Source organism: Spermophilus citellus (genome assembly GCF_964194105.1).
Source record: "Spermophilus citellus genome assembly, chromosome: 9".
Classification (NCBI taxonomy): domain Eukaryota; kingdom Metazoa; phylum Chordata; class Mammalia; order Rodentia; family Sciuridae; genus Spermophilus; species Spermophilus citellus.
Window position 1 is genome coordinate 81533777 of NC_138191.1, and position 27707 is coordinate 81561483.

General features: G+C 34.7%; 1 protein-coding gene and 1 pseudogene across 4 annotated transcripts in view; one reads left to right on the forward strand and one right to left on the reverse strand.

Moving 5' to 3' along the window:
• Positions 1-1748: 1748 nt before the first annotated feature.
• Positions 1749-27707, reverse strand: part of LRRC7 (leucine rich repeat containing 7) — a gene marked incomplete at both ends in the record, with an annotated part of 429491 nt that continues 403532 nt past the window's right edge. For 2 of the 3 annotated variants that reach the window (XM_081308135.1, XM_081308134.1), the window contains 2 exons: positions 3857-3964; positions 19656-19730. In XM_081308135.1, the coding sequence (XP_081164261.1) occupies positions 3857-3964; positions 19656-19730 (183 nt within the window). Of the gene's footprint in view, positions 1802-3856; positions 3965-19655; positions 19731-27707 lie in introns of those variants that run through there. The other variant, XM_081308133.1, reaches the window with a different exon arrangement.
• On the forward strand, positions 10727-11451 carry LOC308656372 (transcription factor BTF3-like; annotated as a pseudogene). The gene is made up of 2 exons: positions 10727-11135; positions 11399-11451. The product of its transcript is annotated as a transcription factor BTF3-like (transcript).

The window sequence follows — 27707 nt, forward strand, 5'->3', positions numbered from 1 at the left end:
GAAAACTTCTGAGCCAAAGCGAGATGCTTTTATTCATCGGAAGCACTTGTGTTACTAATGGAAAAAAGTTTATGTATGTGATCTTGAGTCTGGAACTTTCTCCCCAGTTCCCAGTTGATCAGGTAGCTACAATCATAAGAGAGGGCACATCACTAACTCAAGTTTTTGAACATTTTATTAAGCTCAGAAAGTCAGCATTTCTGTGAGAGACACTCTACTGGGAACTCAGCCCTGCTTTTCCTATGCTAGATAAAGACCCACCCTTTTAACTTATTGGATTTCATTATCTGCACAACTTTTTACTTTTTGCTCATCTAGCATTTCATTTAACCTGCTATTTGGTCAAATGTGTTGTCTGACTGAACTGACAACTTTTTATACCAATGTGGATTTTTATCTGGTAATATTGTATCCTTGTCTCTTGATAAGAGTATATTTATCAGAATAGGTATTCTTGATTTGTGTGCCAACCAGGAGCAGAAATTGATCAAGGATATCATTAAAAGTCACTGGAAAGACAAATTGGTAAGTACACTGCATTTTTCAAAGATTTAAATCGTGGTAGAGATATTAAATAAATTTTATGATTAAAAGTAAAGTTTTTCTTTTTTTTATCCAATCATTATGGCAAATTCAGATATTTTTCATGTAATGTTTGAATACATAAACCTAAATTCAACATTTTCTTGCCTCTGAATCTTTTCTTACTTTACCTCACACAGTAAAAGGTATTTTAGTCCTATCTTAAAATAAACAATTATAGTAGTAATATGTGTACAATCACCTTTAAGATTAAAAACAGATTAATATTAGCTTGTCACCCCCTCTTCAAAGCTGTTTTCCATCTTGATGGTGGTAATCCAAGGTAAGGTGCAGAAACAATACAGATAGTTTGATCTCTATGTATTACATTTCCAAGTCACTGGGATACATATTTTCCATGGGCTTCAAATAGCAACAAATTAGCACAATGCAAATACTTGTGTGTCATACTGACTTTGGGTATTCTTTGTCAAAATACACTAACCATTTTGAAATTATTGTGTGTTTAGGCAACTTGTGTTATCTAGAGGGCTGGAATTATCCTAAGAAAGCTTTTATGACAACGTACTATTTTAAAAATCATCTACCAATGCCTTTTGTCTTGCAAACTCTGTGACAATTCTGCTAATAATTTTCACCATTTGTTCTTTCCACCTCTAATCTTTTTCAGTTCCCTCCATTACATCTTACTGATCTGTCACATAGAAACAGCTTCCTTAGCAGAAAAACATCAGTAAAAAAAAATCAAGAAGGGCCATTATGAATTCCACTCCTTTTTGTTGTTGATTTTTCTTTTTTTAAAGGCACACCCTTGACTTTTATTGTTGTTAACCCAAATTAGATTCTAAGTTTCAGGCAGCAAGCCAGGTTATTAAAAAGAAGTTGATACTTAAAAATCAATGACTTATTGGTTTTGGTTCCCTATCAATTGATTAATTGGATGTTTTTTTTCCTTATGTGATTATTCAGTCAACTAAAAAAAAAAATCCCCTTTTCATTATTACCTGCCTGTTCTCTGCATGCAGCATGGTAGTACAACTGACAATGAGGTATTCTGGCATCAGATTTCTTTTCCAGTTGGTCAGGGGGTCCCTTTTCTCTTTTCCTCATTTCTGAACTGTGGAACAGGAAGTATTAAAACATTGGCCTAAGATAATGTTGTCACATCAGGAGTGGCACAGGTGTTTACTAGGATCTTGATCCTCTCAGCTGAGTGTCTCAGAAGCATCTCCTGATGCCTTGGGATTGATGTTGAAACCTAATGTAAGAAAAAGACTTGGGGAAGTCCCACACTGGGCTCTCCTCCTGCCTCTCCCACTAACGATTAAACAGCACTGTTAGAACAATTTGAGATGTTTCCTTGACACAAAACTACACTCCTGAGTTTGTTTTCCTGTAAGTGATCCTGGGGTGGCCAGAGGGGGATCTTGATCTTGACGAATGATGATCATCCTACAGTATTTGGATACAGTGGTGTGGCATGAGTTGTAACAAAGAGAATCAGGCTCTGAAAGAATTTTCTCATCGAAAACTCAATATTTTAAAATGCATTTAAAGTTACTTCTGGGAAATATACCAAATAAGCCAATCATTGAATCAGCTAATTGTCAAACCCTATAAAATTTTGGAATCATGTCGCCTGACATAAAGCAACATCAAAATTAGTGCACCATCTATAAAATTAACTATCATTTGCCATCAAGTGACAAGTTCTACACCAAAAAATACCACTGCACTTCTAATAAGTGACACTCATTTTAATAGACCCTACAAAAATACAATATTTTCAGTGTCCCCATAAAACAGTTAACTTACAAATATTATTCTCAGAGCTCTCATGACATCAATATGTAATTCTATTGTAAAATCCCAATAGAATACTTGAATCAATAGCATGTGAAGTAAATTCATTATATATCTATAAAGAGCTATGTAGAAATATGAGAGAGAACACATATAACCAATTCTTGGAAATTATTCTAAATTTTCAAATTCATATTTTAATCAAATTAATAATTAAAAATAAATATTATAAAGGATTATAAGATGACTTTTGATCTTATAGAGGAAAACAGTTCCAGTGTAAATAATTCTATATTAACTATGCTTATATCACTCTCTAGAGAGAGCATATTCATAATTTAATATACCTTGATACATTCTTTGGGGAAAAAAGTATTTTGTCTATTTCTGTCCACAAAACAGCATTAAAATTAATACAGGTAGACTACAGCTCTGAGAAATTATATTTGAAGTTTCATATTTAATGCCAAAGTTTTAAAATCACCCAACATTAACTTTCTAACAAGTCTTTCTTAATGATAAATTTTATCAATTCCCCAAACTCATTTTAAATGATTTAAAAGTAGCAAATTAAAATAAAGCAGCACACAAATAAATTCCACATTTACGAGTAAAGAAATCACAGGGGCTACAGTTTATAATCAACATAAACTTGAAAGAAAGAAATCAATACCTTTCCTGCCACCCATCATTCACTGCTTAAATTTTTGGTGAAAAAGACTTATCTACAATGACCTTTAGTCTGTTTTTTAACTCTGCATGTATTGTCGTTAGCTAAAGGCATTGAACGAATTAGTTTTTCCTATTTTTATTCAGGTCCCAGTGATAAATGGAGAATTTATGAAATATTTCACTCTGTGTTATGAGAATTTAGTAAATGAATATGGAACCAAATATAAACACTTTATACCATATGTACAGTTACTTTCATAAGGCATTATCATGAATTTTTATTGAAAAAGATTCAATATAGTAAAGTCTTATTTTAAGATATATTTCTTTCTCAATCCGAGATGTTTAGTTTATGAAAATATTGTTTTTCTCTATATTCTTTTTGTATATATGCCAACATATACCTTGTGCTAGAAATATTTTATGGGAATTATGATTCTTTATGTTCGTATTTTCTATATAAAGGCATATACAACTTTGAGGCAGTGTTTCTGATGGAGAGCAGAATTCATAAAGAGCTGTGTGTGCTTCCGTGCTCTGAAATTATATGAAATCCACTTTGAGAAGAAACTTATTTGATTAAAAAAAACAAAAAGAAAAACAAAACTGCACCAATGCACAGCCAGAGGCTGACAGTTAGAACTAATACATAACCACATGAACATCATATTTGTAGAGTTAACATTTTTAAGGATGATCAGTGCTAACATATAGTATTATACATTTGGCACTAATGTTTGCCATTGGTCCAGCAATTGGCAAAATTTGTTTCTATGTATAAATTTCTTTTTGAACATTAGGTCTGGCTAGACATATCTTCACTATTTATAGAAAATATTTAGACAGTAAGCTCACGTTGAATAACTAGGTCTACTGTGTTCTGGAAACTCTTCAGTAGTAATACAGCCTTTTCATGTTCCATATGTACAAAACTGTGTCCATTTGCCTGCAAATGCAAAATAAAACAAGACAATCAATGCAAAATACTTGCTTATCATTGTATCATTGTTTCTAATCATATGATCCAAGGGAGCACTGAGCAACAAAAAGATACCAGTTTTAAAATTCACAGTGAAATAGCATCTATGGAAGTAACTTTATCCAATTTATCCAGACTTAATCCAATTTATTAATTCCACTAGTATTTATCCAATCTCTAGTATGTTTTTGCCACTGTGTTGATCATAAAGATACGTTGCTGTCCAGTGTGGTGGTGCACATCTGTAATCCCAGTGGTTCGGGAGGCTGAGACAGTAGGATCACGAGTTCAAATCCAGCCTCAGCAAAAGTGAGGTGCTAAGCAACTCAGTGAAACCCTGTCTCTAAATAAAATACAAAAAAATGGTCATGGGATGTGGCTCAGTGGTTAAATGCCCCTGAGTTCAATCCCTGGTAAGAAAGGAAGAAAGGAAGGAAGGAAGGAAGGAACGAACGAACGAAGGAAGGAAGATATAATAGTGAAAAACAGGTTTGTGGTACAGTAGTTCAGTCTGGCTGTTGTTCTAGAATTGTTTACAGAGTAGCCTAGTTGAGAAGGATTGGGAGTATCCACATGGCCATTGCCTATTGGTTGACTTTTTCAATCTTCAGTGGACTGACACTTATTTTAGGCATACGGTGCCTTTGTTATTTTACTTACTCTTTTTATGCTTTTTAAAAACATGATTAATATTACAAATAACCAATCACTTAAATGTTTCACTGCCTTTAGTTTTTTTTTGAGACAGAGAGAAAGAGAGAGAGAGAGAGAGATAATTTTTTAATATTTATTTTTTAGTTTTCGGTGGACATAACATCTTTACTTTTTAAAATTTTTATGTGGTGCTGAGGATCGAACCCAGAGCCCCGCGAATGCCAGGCGAACACACTACCGCTTGAGTCACATCCCCAGCCCCTGCCTTTAGTTTTTAAAATTTCAAATAGCATTACATCTCCAGCAAACTGTATAGTCTTCATAATTTAGAGGAAAATCATCTGATACATAATACTTTTTCAGTAGTTTTTAAAATTGACAATGATGTGATAAAGAAGGTTCTAAAATTTGCATGTTTTAAACTACATTATGTCTAAACAGTAAGGAAAATACTAGGAAACAAAATGTAAACCCTTGGAAATCCATATAGCATAAATTTGTTTTGCATTAGCAAAACCCTAGGCATTGTTTAATAATTTAATAAAAATGTTAATGAAGTGGGCATTAGCTGTTTCCAGTGGCACGAGACAGTAACTGAGTAGAATTTGGGGTATATTACACAGTTCAAATTTCTTTTTTTTTTTTTAATTTTTCAATATATTTATTTATTTGTTCTAATTAGTTATACATGCAGTTCAAATTTCTTGATTTAAATTATATAAAAATCAGAATGAAGTTTCATTTCATATTATTTGTGGTTAGATGGTAACAGCGAATAGAAAACAGAGCTAATGGTACATTCTTCTTTCTACTCTTATCCTGTTTCTGACATCAGAAAAATAGCAAACTTGCATGAAATATATACACATATATATTAAACTAATTTTTATTAAAGAATCATAGTTATATATAATATAGTTTGTTCATTTTGAAAAAAAATCAGACTAAAGTATAGTTGTAACGGGTACACTAACTTAGTGTCTTTAATTTTCCCCAAATGTATACTTAATTGTGAAATTAAAATTTAACTTTACTAATGAAGTTCTTGTATGTTAAAACTTAATAATACACTTGTGAAGGCTCTGATTCCTCTACCTGCAGCCCCAAACCTAGAACAGCAATGAATTAAAAGCCCACTGAGAGTTTTCAGAGAATTGCTTGAAATTTAAATATTTCAGAGTTTCAGAGATGAGGAATTTGCTAGGATTTGGAAGCCATGGTATTTGCCTCAGTCTTAGACCTGATATAATATCAATGCTAAAAACAGACAATAGTATTAGCATTAAGGGCATGAGTGGCGCAAAACGTAGCCAATTAATCATAGTTATTAATTGTGAACTATTCTTTTTTTTCGTACGGGGGAGTGAACCCAGGGGCACTCGACCACTGAGTCATATCCCAGCTCTATTTTTTTTTTTTTAATTTAGAGACAGGGTCTCACTGAGTTGCTTAGCACCTCACCATTGCTGAGGCTGGCCTTGAACTCGTGATTCTCCTGTCTCAACCTCCCAAGCCCCTGGGATTACAGGTGTGTGCCACCATGCCCATCTAATTTTGAACTATTCCTTTATTGAAAGACCTTCAAAGAAATTTGGTCCACTTTGAGTATGATTATTTTTTCAACAAAAAGTGTCTGTTGTGTGCTGACTGTCCAAGGTATTACAGTACACTCTGGGCAGAAACTCAGGAACAGATGAACATGGAGGTTCCTAGGTAAAGGGTGGCTGTCCAGCAGGGGAAGCAAGCCATAGGCACAACTGAAAATAGTATACAAGATGCCTTTTTAAATGAAAGGCCTACCCTAGACACTAAGCCACTTGTCTGAAGCCACATAGCTCAGGGAGTGGGTTAGGACTTCATACTTTTATGCTCTAATTTTTATTCCTTATTATTTCTCCCAATCATTCACCAAAATAATCAGAGCATGGTCATTTTATGTGATCTTAACTGACAATTCACTTGCCATGATAAAATGTTCAACATTTCCTCCTTCAGCATTGTGGCTCCATCTTCTCCTGGAATTCTGTGCTTTATTGTGGTTGCAAAGCTACTATCCTCATTCTGATTCTTATCAGGTGTAATTTCACTTATTTCAAAAAGACTGATAGAGATAACCTTTAGTCCTGAATTGAAAGCTACAGAAAATGCTGAATCTCTCCTTGTAGTTTCATATCTGGCTTAATTGGGTTGTGGTGGCCATATGGGAGGTTTCTTTTCTGAACGTCAAGAACCAAGTCTGAATGTCTGCTGGGGCAATGCCAAAAAACTTGTGAGAGAACAGATGAGAAAGAAGAAAACTTCTAATAAGAAGAATCTACAATTTTGCTCCTGATTAGACAAGGGTGTAAGAAACAATTAAGAATCAAACTGTGATGCTAGTAACTGAAAATAGAAACCTTGGAGAAACGAGGATAAGAGGACAAGTGGAGTTTTCTGGCAATAGAGACAAGGGAACTACTGATCATCCATTTGGAAACAGGAGAGTGGAGTCCAGGAAGCAGGTCAGAGTGGTCCCAGTAACACCAGAGGTAAGGTTTTATAGCAGGCTGATCCCACATGGAACACAGATTTACCAGAAAAATCCAACTGCAGGAACAGGATGGAGTTCAAGTTTTGGAAATGTAGAGCAGAAATAGAAGACAGTGTTTGCTGCTAATTTTGGGGATATCTATGTAAATCTGCTTGAAGTGAGGTAGAAAAGGGGACAGGGCCTGTTACTTCCTATAAGAGGGTGGCAGAAGCTGGCTTTAGCCTGAGAACCAAATTAAAGAGCAGAGAAAACCCTCATGATATCCACACACTGAGCCCAGAGGCCAGGAAACCCTGAGTTCCTAAGAGACCCAAGCATGAGGAGACCTGGGAAGGGTCATCCTGAAGAGGGACCAAGTAGGATGCTCATAGAGGAATAGAAAATCCAAGAGAACCAAACATTTTCTAGTGCCACCAGTTAGCACAATTTTTCACAGCACAGACAAATAAGCAGAGAAAAGCTGAATTAATTCTGGGCTCAACTCCGGATCTGGTTCTGAGAAACCAAACTTCACGATGTTGAGAACCATAATCCAGGCTGACTCGGGGACAACAGATCCCTTCATAACTTAGCTCTGAGAACAGCTTGAAAACACCAGCTTTTGGCTTTTGCACTTATTACATACAAACTAGAGTCAGAGCCCCGAAAACACATAAATAGAGCCGACCACCCAGAAGGCAAGAAGCACGTTGGTGAATTAGATCCCCAGTCAAACGAACACTAGGGTGCTCTCTGTAATTCCAGTCCCCAGACATGTTTTGATTTAAAATTAGAGGGTTGGTGAACCTCAAGAGGCCTGTTTAAAAGAATACAACCAGGGACTGTCTGGGAATGGCTCCAAAATACCAGAAAGACTCTGAGTTAGTTTAGAAAGTTTACAAAAGATCAAACGAGTTAATATATGTCAAGTGCTTAGGATGGGGCCTGGCACATGATAAGCAATCAAGAAAAGCTAATACTATTAATGTTACTACACAACCACTACCTAGAGTTTAAAAAAATAAGACTTTTATTAAGCCATAAGAACAGAAGTTAAAAATATCAGAAGAACTATATTTTTCTTTTTTTTTTTTTGCTTAGATAAAACCCTAATTTTTTGATAGATGCAAATGTTAGGATCAGAGTGATCACAGGAAACATCCAAGATAACAGCAGGTGGCTACGTAGGAATTTATGACACAGTTGTCAACTCTCTGGATCTTGGTACAATTTGTTTCTTTGGATGTTGCAAGATTGCAATTCTTATTGTAGGTTTGTTAAATAAATTCACTGTTTTTTAATGCTTTTTTTTTTTTTTTTTTTTTTAGTTGTTGATGGACCTTTATTTTATTCATTTATTTACACGTGGTTCTGAGGATCAAACCCACTGCACATGCTAGGCAAACACTCTACCACTAAGCCAATACCAACCCCAGCCCAATAAATTCACTTTTTAGTAGTAATTTAACTATTTCTTGATAAGCAGCATTGTGTTATGCCTGTTACCAGGGACAGCAATGACAGAAGAGCCTGGAAAAAGGGTTTGAGTGGAAGAGATGACAGAACCTTAGCTCTAGAGAATCTTCTTCTTTCATCTGTAGGACAAAAAGCAAAAAGAACTTATATTTGTTACTATGAAAATGGCTATCTGGTTTATGTCTTGAATAGTTCAGACAGGAATCAAAGGATCATATAACTGTATTTGTAGGGCTTTTCCAGATAAAATTAAGAAAAAAATATTTTTTTAATTACTGTGGATTGAACCCAGGATGACCTACCATTGAGGTACATCCCGGTTTTTAAAATTATTTTATTTTGACACTATGTCTCACTAAGTTGCTCAGGTTGATCTTGAACTTGAAATCCTCTTGCTTTAGCTTGCTGAGTAGCTGGAATTATAGATATGTGCCATGGAACTGGCATGAATCTCAATCTTTTAACTAGAGGAATTTTTTTGTGGCTGGCTTGTGTGTATGAATAGAAGAGGCTGAGGAAATAAAGGCTAGTACTATACAATATCAATTGCAGAGTATAAATTCAATGATGCTTTGAAAAATAAATGCATATGATATATTTACACATATAGCATTTTGAATATATGCACAATATAAATGCAAAAGATAATATGAAGAATAAATTCTAGCTTAATGAAAATTTAAAATGTTGCCTCATTTGGATACATATATGCTTTATATAAGCACACTATCAGATTCAAATAAAATGTGTGCAATCTTGAGGAAATTGCATTCTCGTGAAAAATGAGAAACAAATGACTGGCTTATTAAGTTTCAATGAAGTTAATGAGAAAACAATCTAGGAAATGAAAAGATATTCTGAAAATGTTATGTTTCAAGAATGTGTAATTAATGGGTTTTCTAGCCTTAGATGATTTGAAAGTATGAAGGAACATTTTATTGTAATCTTTACTTTGCTTCCAAAAGATATCCCTCCTATTTCACATCTATTTGACATCTTTTGTGCCACAAAATATTTTTACTTTCCCTTTTTCATTATTTAGATGTAAAAAAATCTGAGGGTTAATGGAAAACATTATTTGCAATTCCAGCTTCGCAATTATAACTTGTCAATTTACTGTAAAACACACTTAGTTTCTGGATTTCTTCCTCTTGTTCCTTTCTGGATTTATCTCCAATTTCCTTCTGGTAAATGTTTTGTTAAATGGATAAATTATGGATGGTTATACTGCAGAAACTTTCCAGATGAGGCTGTAATTCTCACAGGAATTCTGTTGTATTCTTAGCCAAAGATCTAAATTTAAAAACTAGGCTTGGAAAAGGCTCGCCCCCATTCTGATGGGATTATCCAACAGCAAGGACAAGACAAATCATTTTAGACTACAAAAGGAAAATCAGATTAGAGACCGGGGCATGGGATTTTTGATTGATTTAAACTCATCCTCAAGGGACAGACATTTAAAGGACCAGTACACATATATTTTGTATATTACATATATACTTTGAATGCCTGCAGTTCTTGGGATGAGGGAAAACTAAAAAATAAAGCAATTGAACTATAGCTATAAGGGTAAGACTTCATGCTATTCAATCTTGACAGCCAGCTATTATGAGACACAGTAGGAATCTTAGATATTTATAACTGTGCTTCTCATGACAACCTGGAGTTAATTCCCATTTTAGAATTTTCAGGTGATAGAATGAATACTCTCATTAAATATTGGAATATATTTAAGATAGAACATACTGCATAATCAATACACGTTGACTCTATGCCAAGTCATTTATAAAACTTTCTATCAAAAATCTGAAATATAGACCTTTACTTCTCAGATAGTTCTCACAAAAAATTTACATTACTCTTTGTAAATGTGAGAAAATTTGAAGTCTTGATTTTTTTTTTTGGTAGAAAAACAAATTTTTACAAAACGTAACAAAGTGGACACATGTACTACAACTTGAATATCTGAATTCAGGCTCAAAAGAGACATGGCAAGATAGAATAGACTTGGTATACACCAAACTGGTCTGCCTGAGACCCCTTGAGTGCCAATCCTAGTCCCCCGTGCAGTCCATTTCTGCTCTGACAAGATGAAAGAAACTATCATAAACCAAGAAAAACTCGCCAAACTGCAGGCACAAGTGCATATTGGTGGGAAAGAAACTTCTCACAGAAAGAATGTGATGGGTCATTCTTTAGTTCTCCTTAAAGAAGTTAGGGGTAAACAATATCTCTGGTGTTGAAGAGGTGAATATGTTTACAAACCAAGGAACAGTGATCCACTTTAACAACCTTAAAGTCAAGGTATCTCTGGCAGCAAACACTTTCACTATTACAGGACATGCTGAGACAAAGCAACCGACAGAAATGCTACCCAGCATCTTAAACCAGCTTGGTGCAGACAGTCTGACTAGTTTAAGGAGATTGGCTGAAGCTCTGCCCAAGAATCTGTGGATGGAAAAGCACCACTTGTTCCTGGAGAAGATGATGATGATGAAAAAAATTTCATTTTTTTTTGAAAAAATTTTTTAGGGACTTGGGAACTTTTTTGGGGGATGGGGATATACCAGGGATTGCATTCAGGAGCATTCAGCCATTGGGCCACATCCCAAGCCATATTTTGTATTTTAGTTAGAGGACAGGGTCTCACTGAATTGCTTAGCACCTCACTTGTGCTGAGGCTGGCTTTGAACTCTCGATCCTCCTGCCTCACCCTCCCCAGTCACTGGGATTATAGGCATGTGCCACGGTGTCTGGCAAAGTTCCAGATCTTATGGAGAATTGTGATGAGCCTTCTAAGAATGAGGCAAACTGAACTGATCAACTTCTGAAGACAATAAACTTGAAGAAGTTACTGCCATTTTATATTATGACTGCTTTTTAAAATTGTTTTGTTTATGCATCTGATAAAAATCTAGATCTCTACTGTTTTTAAGACCAAGCCCCTGGGACACTGAAGCTCTTTTCAATTTTTGCTTGTACACAATTTATTTTTTGAAGCTAATTAAGCTGAAGAAGATTGGGAATAAAGTTTGAAACGAAGGTTAATAAAGTTCAGGAAAAAAAAAGTAGAGTAGACTTAACTGAAGGCTCTGGGAATTATCTGTGTAGAAACTTGGGTGAAGAACTGCTAATAAATAGTGTTTCTGAAGAAACTTACTTATCTGCTCTGATCTGAGAATGCCTGTTTTCTTGTCAAAGAAGTCACATGTGTCTCTGGCAAATTAATTTCCTACTTTGATTTACAAGGCAATTTCCAAGCGGCTACACTCTATTCCTTTTACCATGAAAAGAATAACCTGAAAATCAACCCCTCATTTTCAGGGTGCTCTTTGGAGTCAGGCTGGTTTCTGTTTTGCTGGATAGCTTGCTCTTAAAAGGCAACTAGGAACCTGTGATATAGCTCAATGTTATAGCATCTGCCTAGCATATGTGAGACTCTGGGTTTAACCCCCAGCAGTGCAAAAAAGTGAAATAAAATAAAACAGGACCAATTGGGCTGGATTCATTTTATTAAATGTTTAACATTTGACTCTTTCTTGTCTTCCTCCATTTTCTGCTCTACATAATTTGGGTGCATCAGCTTCCTAGATTAGACCGCGTAAAAGCAGCAATATAGTTACCTTCTCTGTTGTGTTGTTTATCCCACTTGGCACAATATTTTTTACAGAGTGGGCATTTGATGGATATTTTCCAAATAAGCAAATAAACAAATCAATCAGTAAATTTTGCTCTAGAGAATCAGTATGGTATAATGGAATGAGCTCAATAAGTTATTTAACATCTGTCAACAACAGACACCTTGCAAGGTTGTTTGAGTTAGATGACAGAGTAAGGATTCTTAATTATCATTATATTTCACATTAGCCGGCTATGGAGGTTAGAACAGCCTAATGGGCTTGACTTGTCTTTATTTGTTTTCAAATTTTACTTAATACTTAAAATACTATTTTTTTTATTTTCAAAAAGTATTTTCTCAATTTTTGAAATAGATATCTGTGGTACAACTTTAAATATTATGAACAAAACTAAACAAATAATAATAATAATACATAGTGAAACTCTGGTATGTATATACAGAGTTTATCACACATTTTTTTAAAAACCTGTTTTTTTTTTTTTCTTTTTTGAGTACAGGGGATTAAACTCAGGGGCACTTGACCACTAAGCCACATCCCCAGCCCTATTTTGTATTTTATTTAGAGATAGGATCTCACTGAATTGCTTATCACCTTGCTTTTGCTGAGGCTGGCTTTGAACTCATGATCTCCTGATTTCGTCTCTGGAGCCACTGGGATTATTGGCATGTGCCACCTATTTTTAGTTGTCTTATAACCAACCTGTATTTTTCAATTTTAATTTTAACTTTTTAGGGGTACTGGGGATTGAACTCAGGGGCACTTGGCCACTGTGCCACATCCCCAGCCCTATTTTGCATTTTATTTAGAGACAGGATCTCATAAGTTGCTTAGCATCTTGAGTCTGTTGAGGCTGTCTTTGAACTTGTGCCTCAGCCTCCCCAGTCACTGGGATTATAGGTATGTACCATGGCACCTGGCTCCAAACTGTAATTTTTTAAAAGAAATCTTATTCTCCCAAGTATTGTATCATCATATACAATAATTTTTCTGAACACTACGAGTTACATGACTATTATCCCTTTTCCCCAAGAACACTGGAATTTTTGATTTTCAACCACCAAATAAACTATAGAAATGCCTAACTTATTTAGTATTGTTGGAAAACCTTTAGGGGGATTCTTAAATACTCTCAGTTTATTTCTTTAAGGGCACAACACTTCATTTTAACCATAAAAAAATATTTCTCACTATTCTTGCAGGGTTTTTTTTGGAGTAATTTTTTTAAATGGATATACTCTAACCCTTTCTTGGAGAGTCATGGTGATAACTATGAACACTGACACTATGGGAGAAAGCCACGGGCTGAGTCACAATACCTAGGGGTCCTCAGAAGCAATTTGATGTCCAGTTTACATGTTTGTTTTTCACAGATGGGGCTATTGAATAAATGAACTTTGCCTAAAAGAATGCTGTCAGTGCCTGATCACACCTTCTGCTTATTAACAGACCCAGAGCCATAGACCTTTCATTCAGACAAGGAAAGTTTGTTTGATTCAGTGGCTATATTCAGATGTAACTGTGTGCAACAGACCTGGCCATCCACAGACATTTCATTTAGACTTCAGTCTGAATTTACTTCTCATATTCTGAAGCTGGAAGCTGTATCTTGCCATCTCCTCTACCCCCATCACCGCCCTCACTCCAACTCCTCCCTGTTTGAATTCTCCAACTCCATGGGAAACATTCTTAAGTTCCAAGGCTTCCTTTCTTCACGACTCTAACCTGTGACCGTGGGGTCTTTCTGCCTGGTATTCTCTCTTCTGTGCTCCATACTCTTTCTGGAGTGAGTCTTTTACCCTCTCCTGAGTGCCCAGGGCCAGTCTGGCCTTCAGGCTTCCTCCAGCTCATTCCTTTGTCCTTTGTTAAGTCCAGAGGCAGAAACTTGTTTTTCTCTGTTCCCTCCATACCAGGGAGCTCTGTGATTTGTGTTCCGTCTCCCACTCACCAACTGGCTCAATGGGTGACGTGAGTTGAGCAGGCCAACCATCTTGGCTTTTATTTTGGTTTTGAGTGGCCACCCTTTGCATCCCAAGAAATACCTTCCTATATTAATCATTTCATTTTCTTAATACTTCACGTTTATTAGTTATATCACAAAATCAAATACTTCACTGGTTTTCTAATAGATCTACATACATATGTCTTGTGCCCCTAGTGAGGAGCTCCTTTGAGGGTACATGACTTCCCTCTTATCTTTTATAAGTCCTCTAATGGGATTCCTTTATAAAACACTTATCAGGATATACAGTGGGATTCTTTGAGATTATGGAAGAGAGCAGTGATACAATCAGCCTCTTGGGCATCAAGCTCCAAGATTTTGAACAAGATATGGCACTCTGAGTTGAAAAAAAAATCACTAACAAATAATTTTAAAAACCAGTAAAAAGCACAATAATTATAACTCTAGAAGTCAAAAGTCTAAGTATTTGTTCATAAGTTTATTTGTTGATTTATTTATTTATTGTTTTTTTAAACTTTTTTTTGTACCAGAAATTGAACCCAGAGGGACTTAACCACTGTGCCACATCCCCAGCACTTTTTATTTATTTATGTATTTTTACTTTGAGACATGGTCTTGCCAAGTTGCTTAGGACCTTGCTAAATTTCAGAAGCTGGCTTTGAACTTGTGATCCTCCTGCCTCAGCCTCCTGAGCTGCTGGCATTACAGGCATGTGCCACCATGCAGATAAATTGTCTTTAAGAATTGTAAGGCCTAGGTGTTTAAGACAGGGCAGGTGGGGGTGGGGGAGGGATACCTGGTTTGTCTGAATTGTTAACACATTGATTATTTCATTTTTGGTATATTAGAAATATAGTCACAGATCAGGCAGATATTTTGCTTACTGATTCCCAAACCCTTAAAATGATAATGTAGAAGAGACTATAAAATTATTTTCAATTGGGAGCATATTTTTATGTCTCATATTGGAAGAAATCTGTTTTTGTAATTGGTAAAATATAGATGTCATTAACTAATTCTCTATAAATTATTTCATTTCTCTTCTCCTACCAAAGTTAGGCATGTGTTTGGGGCAGAGAGCTGGTCATTAAAAGGGATAGGGGGCAGCTACCTTTAATAATAGAACATGACATACGTACAAGTGATCTTTAGGTCTATCACTATGAATCACATTATTGACAATCAAGTATAATATATTAATTATTTCCACAGAGTAATTACAATTAATAAATCTCCTATATTGAGGTGTATTTTAAGATATAATTTTAATTTTAATGAAATAGACTGAAATTTTTAACTGGAAAAAAAACATTAGAAGAGACTATGATGTTAAAGTAACAAAGTGGCCATTTCAATAATGTTTGCATATTGGCAAATTCACATGGTTCAATCGAATAACATCCTTTTGTGATCCATGTGCTTTTCTTTTTCCTTTCTTTCTCTCAGTCATACAACTCAGCTTTACAGAAGGGGAGGTTGTGAAGGGTCAGTTCTCCTATCTCTGCATTCTTCCCACATGCCACACTGTCTTAAAGCCAAGTAGCACTGTAAATCACTTGAATAAGCTCATTAATTATAGGGTGTCTTTGCTGGGAAAATGAATCGTAAAATGACAGGAAAATCATGTGAATATGTTTTAATTAACATCATCACTTAATGAACACATCAAATAATTCAAATAACATGCTAATAATACCATAGCAGAGTAAGAGGGGCGAGTAAAAAGAGTGGAAAAATATTATTTAATAAATTTGGGGTTTGGGATTTGGGAAAGGTACCTCTTTTATTATCTTATGTCTCTTTTGTTCTTTGCTATTGGGTTATACCAGACACAGTAACTGTCATCGCTTTGGGCTCTCCATCTTTGTTTTGCTTCCTTTCATCTTGCTTTTCCAGGGTTTTCATTGTCACTCAGCTTTGTAAATAAATTGGCTCTAGTGACAACACATAATACTAATCTTGTAAGTAACAGATAACTCTTTTAACTCATAACCCATTTTCTCCCATTATTCTTTTTTTAAAATATTTTTTTAGTTGTTGATAGACCTTTATTTTTATGCGGTGCTGAGAATCAAACCCAGTGCTTCACACGAGCCAGGCAAGTGCACTACCACTGAGCCCCAGCCTCAGCCCTCCCCATCATTCTTCAAACTAAGAGCCAATAGTATTATGGAGTCAAAAATTTAGCTTGTCCCCTGGGTTCCGATACAGGCAACAATTCCAGTTCAGAATTAATTGTTCTTATTTCTTTCGTAGCACATAATTGGCTATTTTTGGTGTTAAAATAGTATGAATGAAACTGTAAATAGAGTAATTTATTTGATAAAGGTCTATGTGGATTTTTTTTCCTTTTCTTGAAAACAGACTTTGATTTTATTCTACCAGATACAAATGAATTTTATAGCAAGATTCAAATGTTACATCATCGATTGTCATTTTGGAGAAAGGAGGCATCCAGATGCAGCTGTTTCATGGTGTTCTTGGCTTTTAACTAATCAAGCTGATCATTCCTTTCTGCTTCTTGCTTTAGGAATCCATTCCTTGGTGCACTTTGCTGTTTCTCTGTGCCTCTGAGGGATTAGAAATACTGAACCCTCTTGTCCCCATGTAGAAGCAAGCCTTCTAGAATTTTACGGCCAGAGAAGCGTATTCTAATACTCTCCAAGTAGACATTTATTTTCCCACTTGCAGAATATAATTTTGTTATGATGCTTATGTTTATATTTCTTTTCTGAACCTAAGTATAAGAGAAAAATCTTTTGCTGTGTCTGTCATGGATGAAGAAAACTCCATAACCTGTCTTAGGTTGTATGTAGGATGCTTCTCAGTCCAACATCCTCAATCTGACAGGTCAGAGATCTGAGTTGCTTTGAAATTCAGTAGAGAAAACCCCTTGCCATTTCCTTTGCTAATGAGCATTTACGAAGTGTTAGGGAGTCATGTTGTTAGGTCACTCTTGGCTGCCTTTCACAACAATTTATAAAATTATCAAACGAGTGAGTTTCTGAACTGAGAGGGACCTCAGATATATTACAAACTATAGTTTATTTTTCACATAACAAATCTGAGGCCCATAGATAGAATGTAAAATAATTAGGATTGCAAGACTAGTTAGGCTATCAAAACCAGAGATCTTTATGTTAAAGTGGTGAAAAAAAGCTTTAGATTATTTTATATCTTTTTTTTGTTTCAATATGTTTCATATATATGTAGATGGACACAATATCTTTACTTTTATTTGTTTTTATGTGGTGCCGGGAATCCAACCCAGGGCCTCTCATGTACAAGGCAAGTGCTCTACCACTGAGCTACAGCCCTAGCCCTTTGTTTCAATTATCAAAAGATAAACTGCCATCTTCTGTCTGCCTGGATTGAACCCAGCCAGGCTGATCAGTGCTTCATAGCAATATTGCCTCAGCTTGGGACAGCCCTTTGTCTTTTCAAAGAACTATCAGTTTTGAAAGTTTGAGTAGCTGGTCATGATCTTATTAGTTCATTGGTCAATATGAAATGGAATTATATGGTAATATATGAAGAATTTATATATGTGTATGAAAAAATATTCAACATCACTAGCAATTAGAGAAATGCAAATTAAGACTACACTGAGATTCCATCTCACTCCAGTCAGAATGGCAATTATCAAGAATACAAGTAACAATAAATGTTAGAGAGGATATGGATGAAAAGTACACTCATACATTGCTGGTGAGACTGCAAATTGGTGCAACTACTCTGGAAAGCACCTCAGAAAACTTGGAATGGAACCACGATTTGACCAGTTATCCTACTCTTCTGTATATACCCCAAAGTGTTCAAATCAGCATACTACAGTGACACAACAACATCAAAGTTTAGATCAGCTCAATTCACAATAGCAAAGCAATGGAATCAAACTAGGTGCCCTTCAACAGATGAATGGATAAAGAAAATGTGGCATGTATACACAATGGGATATTACTCAGCCATAAAGAAGAATGACTTTACGATATTTGCTGGTAAATGGATGGAACTGGAGACTATCACGCTAAGTGAAATAAGCAGTCCCAAAAACCCAAAGACTGATGTTGTCTCTGATATGTGGATGCTAACACACAATAAGTCAGGGTTGTGTGTGGGGAGAATAGAAGTTTATTGAATTAGACAAAGAGGAATGAAGGGAAGGGAGGAGGGATGGGAATATGAAAAACAGCAGAATGAATCCGATGTAACTTTCCTATGTTCATACATGACCAGTGAAACTTCATATCATGTACAACCAAAAGAATGGGATCCAAATGAGAATAAATTATACTTAATGTATGTATAATATATCAAAACACATTTTACTGTCATGTATATCTGGAAAGAACAAATAAAAAATAAATGAAAAAATATTTTTAAGGATAAAATTTTAAAGAAATCTTGTTATACATGTATTGGGCTACATATGATTTCTACTTTTTTAGGATTTTCTTAAATAGGAGAAAGAAAATCTCTTTAGAGTTGTTTTGAGGGCGGGGGTCTTACATTCTTTTGTGTTTTGAACTGATGAAAATTCCTTTCCTACATGGCCTGTCTTCTCAGTTTATCTAAACCTTCAATATATTATGCTGAATCATTTCAATTTTTAAAAAATTGCTAAACAGCAATTTCAGGTAGTTGCATTTGTTTATATAGTGGGAAATTTTGGGACTCAAAACACGAATCATAAATACACTGACAATACTTAACAGTCTTTCCCTTTAACGTAGGAAATGATTAAGCACCTCTTACATGGTAAATGAATTCAGAGAGGAGGACAATGAAAGCAAAATGGATAGTGTTATGTTGAGCATTTATTAACTGATTACTGGAGTGACCCTTAACTGAAATGCAGCGATTTAAGTTAAACAAAGTCTTTCTATTGGACAGTATATTTTAAAAAGTCGCCTTATCTCTAGCTAATCTCATGTTCACCTGTACAGGGGAATAGACAAACACAATCATGTGTTCCACAGTATTCAACGAGTAATAAGCATCCTGTTGAGAAATTAAATATGGACCTGCCTTTCTCCCTTATCTAAAGTCACATGGATACCCTAAATGGGCACTCAATCACTCTCACTTATACTTAATAACTATGCATAGGTTCATATGTGTGTACCTGCATGCACACACATATAAAATATTCTTATATTATCATGTAATTCCATTCAACTCAATTAAAATAGGCAAAACACTACTATGTGCCATGTAATACGTTAGATGCTAGGGACATAGGATTCTATCAGATCAAATTGTTTTTGACTTGTTTCTCAACTTCAAAATAATAAAAGAAAATTTAAAAAATGTGAGGATTTATTTTCAATCATTTAATCCAAGTCATTTAACTTAACAACATGGTTACATGTTTGTTTCAGTGTCAGCATTTGCATGCATTGCTTTTATCTGTCTTACCTGAAGAATCTTATCACCAGGCTGTAAAAGGTTGGAGGCTGGCCCATCAGGCTGAACCCTAGTAACAAAGATACCCTATAAGTCAGAAGTAACATAGGTTAGGATTCCATTACCAACTAGGACCATTTAAACACATTTTCATATAGAAAACAGATAAAACAGATTTAAAAAACAGTTTATACATGCAAGCTTTAAAGATTATTGTATTACTTTAAGTAAATCTCCAAGCCAATTTTAAGAAAAGTGACATGTCAACTTACAAAAACAAAACCAGAAAAAACTCATCTTGTTTTCAAAGTACAATTATAATATATAAATTTATCTCATGATGTATTCATAAAAATCCTTTCTTAAATCATTTGAAATGTTATTGAACAATTTTTAAATAAATTCTGAATTTGTGTTAAGTCATTCTATATTAAAAATGTTACCCACTTGATAGGTTTTAAATTCAACATTTACTTTAAAGGCCCTACTAGAACTGTAGATACATATTCGTTTATTTTAATGAGTTAATTACTGTCTATTTTACTGAGAATTTTCACATAGAATATACACAAGAATTAAGCATAAAAAAATCCAACATACATTCTAAATAAATTTTTTGTCTACATAGTTATAAGATCCTCAAATTGATCAGTTTATAAAAAGTCAAGTTAATTTTATTTATCATGGACATAAAGCAAACACTTATGAGCTTTGATTGCTAATGATACAGAGATATATAGAATATAATTTCTGTACTTCAGTGAGCTCACAATCTAGTGGAAGAGAAGTCAAGAAAACTAACAATTACTAAATAGTGTGATAAGTGTTAGGATGGAGGTATAAGAGATGTTGTACCCAGCTTGTACCTGGTGTGTAGGGGCTTCCCAGAAAAGGAGATGGATATCTGACAGCTAGATCATAAAGGAGAAGTAGAAGGCAGACACACAGATGAAGATGGGAAGGATATGGCAGATAGAGGCCATAGCACACACAAAAGTGAGTAAATATAAGTAGTGATGCCTGGATTGGTGGTGGAAGAGTGGGGTGGATGGGGTTAGAAATGTGGCAGAAAATCAGGCCCAAAGGTATGTCAGGACCAGATCAAAATGACCTTACATAGTCGTTTTTATCAGTTACAGGAGTTACCAAAGGGTTATAAGCATGATGATGACAAGATTTTAACTGACAAAGAATAAACTGATGAATACATAAAGTGGTATATCCATACACGGGGATATTGTTTGGTGATAAAATGGAATGAAGTACTAATCCATGCAAAAAAATTATGCTAAATAAAATGGCAAGAATAGGCTAATGAAAGACAGTAGAATGAACTGGGCATTCCTACGTTCATATATGAATATATCACCAGAAACTCCACAACATGTACAACCACAGAATATAAATAATCCTAATTAGAGTAAGTTACACTTCATGTATGTATAGTGTATCAAAATGCACTCTACTGTCATATATAGCTTAAAATGAAGAAGAAGAACAACAAAAAGAATAGGTAAATGCATAGAAACAGAAAGTAGATTAGTGTTTGCCAGGGGCTGGGGAGTAGTTGGTGGGGAGCAACTGTTAATACATACAGAGTTTTCTTTTTTCCTTCCTTTGCAATATTGGGGATCCTACCCAGGTCCTACCCATGTAGGCTAGGCAAATATTCTTCAACTAAGCTAAATCCCAACCCAGAGTTTCTTTTTGAAGGTCATAAAAATAATCTGAAATTAGTGATGAAGGTTGTATAACTCTTCAAATATACAAAACTACTTAACCACATACTTTAAAAGGGTGAATTTTATGGTATGTGAATCAGATCTCAATCCAACTATTATTAATTTTAAAAAATTCCTAAGAATTATTAACAAAAACAGAAGATAAAATTTCGACATCTTTGCCTTTTATTTAGAAAATCATGTCATTTGCTGGTTTATAAATTTAATGACCTCACTGAAACACAAAACTCTGTGTGTATGCATGTTATGTGTTCATTCATGTGTGTGTGTGTAAATGATTTAACAAACCCAAATTAAACCACTATTATTCATGTTTTAATACAGTATTTCAGATCTTTAAAAACTAATTAGCTTAAAGTCTTTGAATGATTTTTTGCTTTCTAACTTAAAATTTTCCTTCTTCTTTAAGGAGGAAATTACAGGCACCCAAATCACTAAAAAACTTCATAAGTTTTAATCAATTAATTAGATTTCTAGAACTTATCTTAAGAAAATAACTGAAAAAATATGCAACATACCTGTACTAATATGTTCACTATAGTATCATTGTAATAACAAAAATTATAAACTATAGCTAAATGTCTAAAAACAGGGAATTGATTAAAGCAATTATGGTAAATCTGTAAAACAGAATGAAGTCCACATGGCTGATAGAGAAATAGGTGAATGCTTGGTGAACAGGTGGCTTATAAAAGGCTGTGTGGTATGACACCATTTTTGCTGAAATCTGTTAATATGAAATCTGTTAATATTTGTGTAGGAAAATATCTGGAAAGATAATTCCTAAGCATTAACAGTGATTATACTGGTAATAGGACATCGATTTTATTTTTTCAATCTGTGTTTTCTTATGTTTCTACAATGATTATGTATGACTTATAGTGTGTTAAGGACACCGTAAAAACAGATGAAATTTTAGGTTAATGGTGGCATTATTATGAGTGATCTTTGGCCAATTTAGTTGTAAAATGGTCAATTTAGAAGAAAAGAGAAAACCAGTTGTTTGAAAAAGGATCGCTAATAAAGAACAATGATTAAGCCACCACTGCATGGCACTGGTTGTGACAACAAATAAAACCCTACTGGGTCTTTTGCCACATTGGGCACACAGCTGCCACACTCCATTAATCCAGGAGACTGTAGATATAATCAGTTCCCCAGAGATTCCATTTTTTACTGTTGGGGTCTCTGTACCATTAGCAGAATGATACTATTGCCAAAAATGAGACACCACATCTCTTGATACTGGGGGAGATGCTGTTTTGACCTTATTTGATCCTTGCAGTCAAAGTCTGTGCTACTTGATTAATTCTGATGGCTTTTCTTCAGCTCAGTGCACAGGAACAGTTTAATAAGGTTTGTATGAATCCTGACCATAGGAGCTGAATTATGGCCATCACATTTGCAATGCTGAGAGCAACTAGCAACACTCTACAAGCTGAATGTGTAGAGGTTACGAATGTGGTGTCTGCAGCAGGTTTAATTTCACCCATCACATGGTTTTGTGATATTCAACTGCTGTTTTGATGACTGGCCTTGAAATTTACTTTTATGATAGCCTGAGTCTTCCAAAAGCCTGTACTTTTTTCTAAAGCTTTATTATTTCTTTTCGATCAATAAATTTCATCAACTAGGAAACTGCTTCTGCCTATTGGTATAGCTTTTTCTATATATATATATCCTTTCTGCCAGCATATTGCCGTGTTAGAGGAAACAGCACTGAGTGCTACATTTGATAATGGTCTGTGGCATTCCTTATTGTGGAGGTGGAATGTTTCCCAAAAGACTGCATCCAAAGGCCAGTGCACTAATGTTTCATTGTATTCAGGTATATAAATGAAAGAGACCAATTAATCTGAGCCCATTCTGCAGTCTCTGGTATGATGAATATTGATGAGAAATATGAAAACTTTGACATTGCTTTGAAAAAGCTCATTGTGGTAATGTGTCACCCTTTCAACAACTCATTTCATTCTGAGACTTCAAAGAAAACTTTGGCATCAGTGACAGAATTTGGTGGGGACTCATCAGACTCTGTATTCTGAAAATTAGAACAATAACTTTCTACTGTTTGGTGAAAATCAGTCTCCTAATTTTCTAAATAATAGGAAGCATCTTATATGCATCAAAGATCCAAAGAGTTGCATCTTATCAACTTTCTGTTAGCAACATCTAGAATATGTTCAGCTTCTTGTAAACTTTGGTAGAGTGCTAAATGTAGGTCAAACTATCAAGTAATATATTCAAAACTACTGAAATAATCTATTATCTAAAATTATAGTAAAATCATCTTGCCCAAGGCAGAGAAAAACCTCAGTAAAAGTAAAACCTCAGTAAGTATATTTTTTCAATAAGGCAATAAATATTAGTTTTCTATTGCTGCTGGAACAAATTATCACGAACTTAGTGGCTTAAAACATCAAAAATTTATCATCTTAGAGTTCTGTTGGCTAGACTTCCAAAGCAGTTCTCAATGGGTCTCAACAAAAATATTGGCAAGGCTGCATTCTTTTCTGAAATCTCCTGGGAAAAAATCCATTTCCCAGCCTTCCCTATCTTCTGGGAATGTTCACATTCCTTGGCTCATAGTCCCCTTCTTCTATTTTCTAAGGCAGAAATTGTGTATCTCTCTGACCATTTTTCCGTTGTCATATCTCTTTCCATCTGCATCTGGAAAAAAGTCTCCTTTTAAGGACCCATGTGATTATACTGGAGGCATCTGGATAATCCAGGATAGTCTCCTCATGTCACCCTTCCTATGTAATGTAACATACTCACAGGTTCATTTTTTTCCTGTCTACTATATTGTGCAAGCAATTAGTAGTTAAGCTCCAGAGTTAACTGAGTTTAACATTTACAAATAGATGAACTTGAGCAAGTTAAAGTTTGTATACATAACTTTTCATTGGTAAAACGGATAAAATAATGGTACATAATAGTTGCATTAAGTGAGTGAATACATGCAGTCTACTTAGAACAGTAGATGGTATTCAGTATAGGGTTCAAATGTTACTATAATTATTAAAAGTATGAAAGCTGAACTATAATCCCAGTTCTTTTATGCAACTGTCTTCAACTATACCAGAAAATTACACTTCTGGAATTTATTGAAAGACCAACACTTGTCATTTGTCATATTTCTCTAGAATTCCCAGTAGGTAAGGGGATTAACATCTCTTATTTTGGAAGGAGACAGGAAGAGGGCTGGAAAGCCCCTCCCTCCTCATTTGTAGTATTTCTTGTGGTGGCTCACAGTGATAATGGTTCCAATTATCATTTACTCAGTAGTGTCTATGGGTCCTATCTGCAGGGTTTTCTAGTAGTTCTTAATAACTGTTAACTCCAACAGAGAAGCATCAGCTCCTTATAGTAGTGGGTGCTAGTATGTACCCTAGTTCGTAGTTTATGGCTAATATCTGAGTGTTTTTCTCTCCTCTCATTAATAACTTTCAGGTTTCTTAATGGCTTCAGCCCAGTAGCTTCCCTAAGTACCACCTCTGGAGATTATCTCATGACAGAGCAACATCATAGATGCTTTAAAGTCCTTTCAAAAGAAGGGACATCTTTGCTTTCCTCAGACATCAACATCTGGATGTGTGTGAGACACAGACCTTGATGCTCCATATGGGCATGACCTGTTGCCATCTCATATTCTGCCCCACTTAAAAACCAGTCTTTACCTATGTCATAGATGAGTCTTCCAAAAGTACCCCTCATGGCTGTATAGAAAGTTTTGCTTTTCACAAGTACTTTTGAGAAAGGATGAATTTAGGAGATTTCTCACAGTGTTCAGTTCTGACCTTATCTTACTAGTTACCTACCTTCTACACCTCCAGACATAAACCAAGGATTCAGAAAGTTAGACTACAAGACCAGTACTTAACATTCTAACTTTAGAGGAGAAAAGAGCTTTGTGTGTGTGTGTGTGTGTGTGTGTGTGTTTAATGATGAAGGTGAGTGACTATGACAGTCTCAGCTCTTGTAAGTGTAGATTCCAAAATAGAACTTGTCTTAAGGGAACTGCAACTTCAATTTTTGAAATATGATTTTCTTTAAAATTCTAGAAAAAAAAATCTTAGCTCTAGCTGATGCTAAGAAATTGGCTTCTAGGAAGGCCATACCTCAAGTAAAAATTATACACTATTACAATTATAATTCAGAACACATTAAATATACTAGAATATAGAATTTCATGATGTCTTGTAATTATGGAAAGTTCAATGAGAGTTTCTAGAGGAAAAACCAACTCAAGAAAATAGCAAACAGAGCCATAGATTTAACAGCTTTTAAGGGGCTACTGTTTTTCTCCCATAGTAGCAAATATTAGTTTTCTTTTCCTTAAGTGGGCAACATTAATATGTAGCTCTATTGTGTCTTGAAGAAGCAACATTAAACATACATAATAGACTGTGTTTACTTAGTCTCTACAATTATTCGAAGATGACAAGGTATTATCAATATTATAAAAGACAAGGTATTATCAATAGTGTTTTTCTTTATGAATTAGAAGTTGGGCTGGGGATGTGGCTCAAGCGGTAGTGCGCTCGCCTGGCATGCGTGCGGCCCGGGTTGGATCCTCAGCACCACATACCAACAAAGATGTTGTGTCCGCCGAGAACTAAAAAATAATAAATATTAAAAATTCTCTCTCTCTCTCTCTCTCTCTCTCTCTCTCTCCTCTTTCACTCTTTCTTTTTAAAAAAATGAATTAGAAGTATGATAATGAAATATTTTAAGGTTAATTGCTATGTGTACATTTTAGGCTTTGAACAATTTGCTACCTTAGCAACTGAGAAATTTCTATGCAACAAGAGATGAGATTTATCCCATGGTCATTGGGGAAAGTCAGGAAAGGAAGAAAAGAGAAAGAAAGAGAGTCACTAACGGCTGAACATGGTGCTTCAAGGTATGACTGAGCTTTAACTCACAAAACAATGAAATGGAAAACCCATGAGAAGGACAAAAAGGAGAATTGCTTTAGAAACCTAGGAAATTAGAGTTAGATGTAAATTAAAATTCTATAACTGATTAAAGTCATCTAGAGGTTTTGCAAAAATCTTGTGCAGATGTTTAAAGGAATTTCAAAATCAATTTCACCTACTTTTTAATAGAGTAAACAATAAAATAGAAACCACTTGCTTGTACTTGTTAAAAATTATTAATGCATTGGAGCAATCAGGAGACTAGTGAAACCCAGAGAAATTGACTATGAGATTACAAATATTTTAGTGGCAATATTATAAAACATAATATCCTAGCAGAAGAAACACATATTGTTTGATTTTTTAGATCATTCTAAAAGTTTGTTTAGTATTTTATATGTACATAAAATATAGTTCTTTTGACTTATTTAAAGTATCTAAAACATAAGCAACTCATTGCCTTTTCTATGAGATTCCTTTTAGAAATGATAGAGTGATCATTATAATTTTTTTAATAGTTTGATACTGGTCATTATGGACAGTTCTTTTCTTGAAACTGGAATGTGAGAACTAAAATTGTGTTTGGTTTTGGTTATGTTATAATTATATTTTACATTTCATTAATTGCTCCAGTATTCTCATGATTCTCTATCAATTAAACATCTCTGGATGTCTATCTATTATGATTCAAAGGACATTTTCATCCTGCTTATTTCTTGATGAAAATTTTGAGCTTAAAAATAATTTTCTTTTACTTGTCATATTTTCTTTTAAAAGTCAATGATCATATTCTCCCACTTATTATCATTCCAGATTTCTGAATTTATAAAGAAAAAGAAAGACTTTTTTTTCATTTATTTTATAAGTCTTTTAAAGCTTGTTTTTAAATATGAGACCCCAACTGGTGGTAGATATTTGGATTGCTGAGCTTCATACAGTTTACCCATTCTTCCAGATCCCCTAATGGCTTTCCTTCTCAGCACTGCAAAAAGCATAAAATAGTAGAAACTATTAAAAACAGGAGGAGGTTACTCTAGGTGGTTCTGTATTCTCCTTCGTAGCTATTCCTAAAATAGTATTGGTATTCAGGTTTCTGATTATCATCCCTGCAGGCTCCCTCAAAGTCCTTTCAATTGTGTAATTTTTTGACACTGTCTTTGTATTTCAAAATCATGAATTGCAAATTGATGAATTCAGTCAAACTTTTTTTTTTTTGTCACGTAAGCTCAAATAAGGTTTTTGAAGTGTGAGTGTCTTGTTGTAAGCTATATTCAATCAAATTATGATTCTTAAAGGTTTAATAATGTTTTTCTTAATAACTAACACTTTGTTGTATAGTCAGACTGTGCTAGGGGTATTTCTTAGATGTTGCAGTGAAATAAGAAGGCCAAAACGTCTGG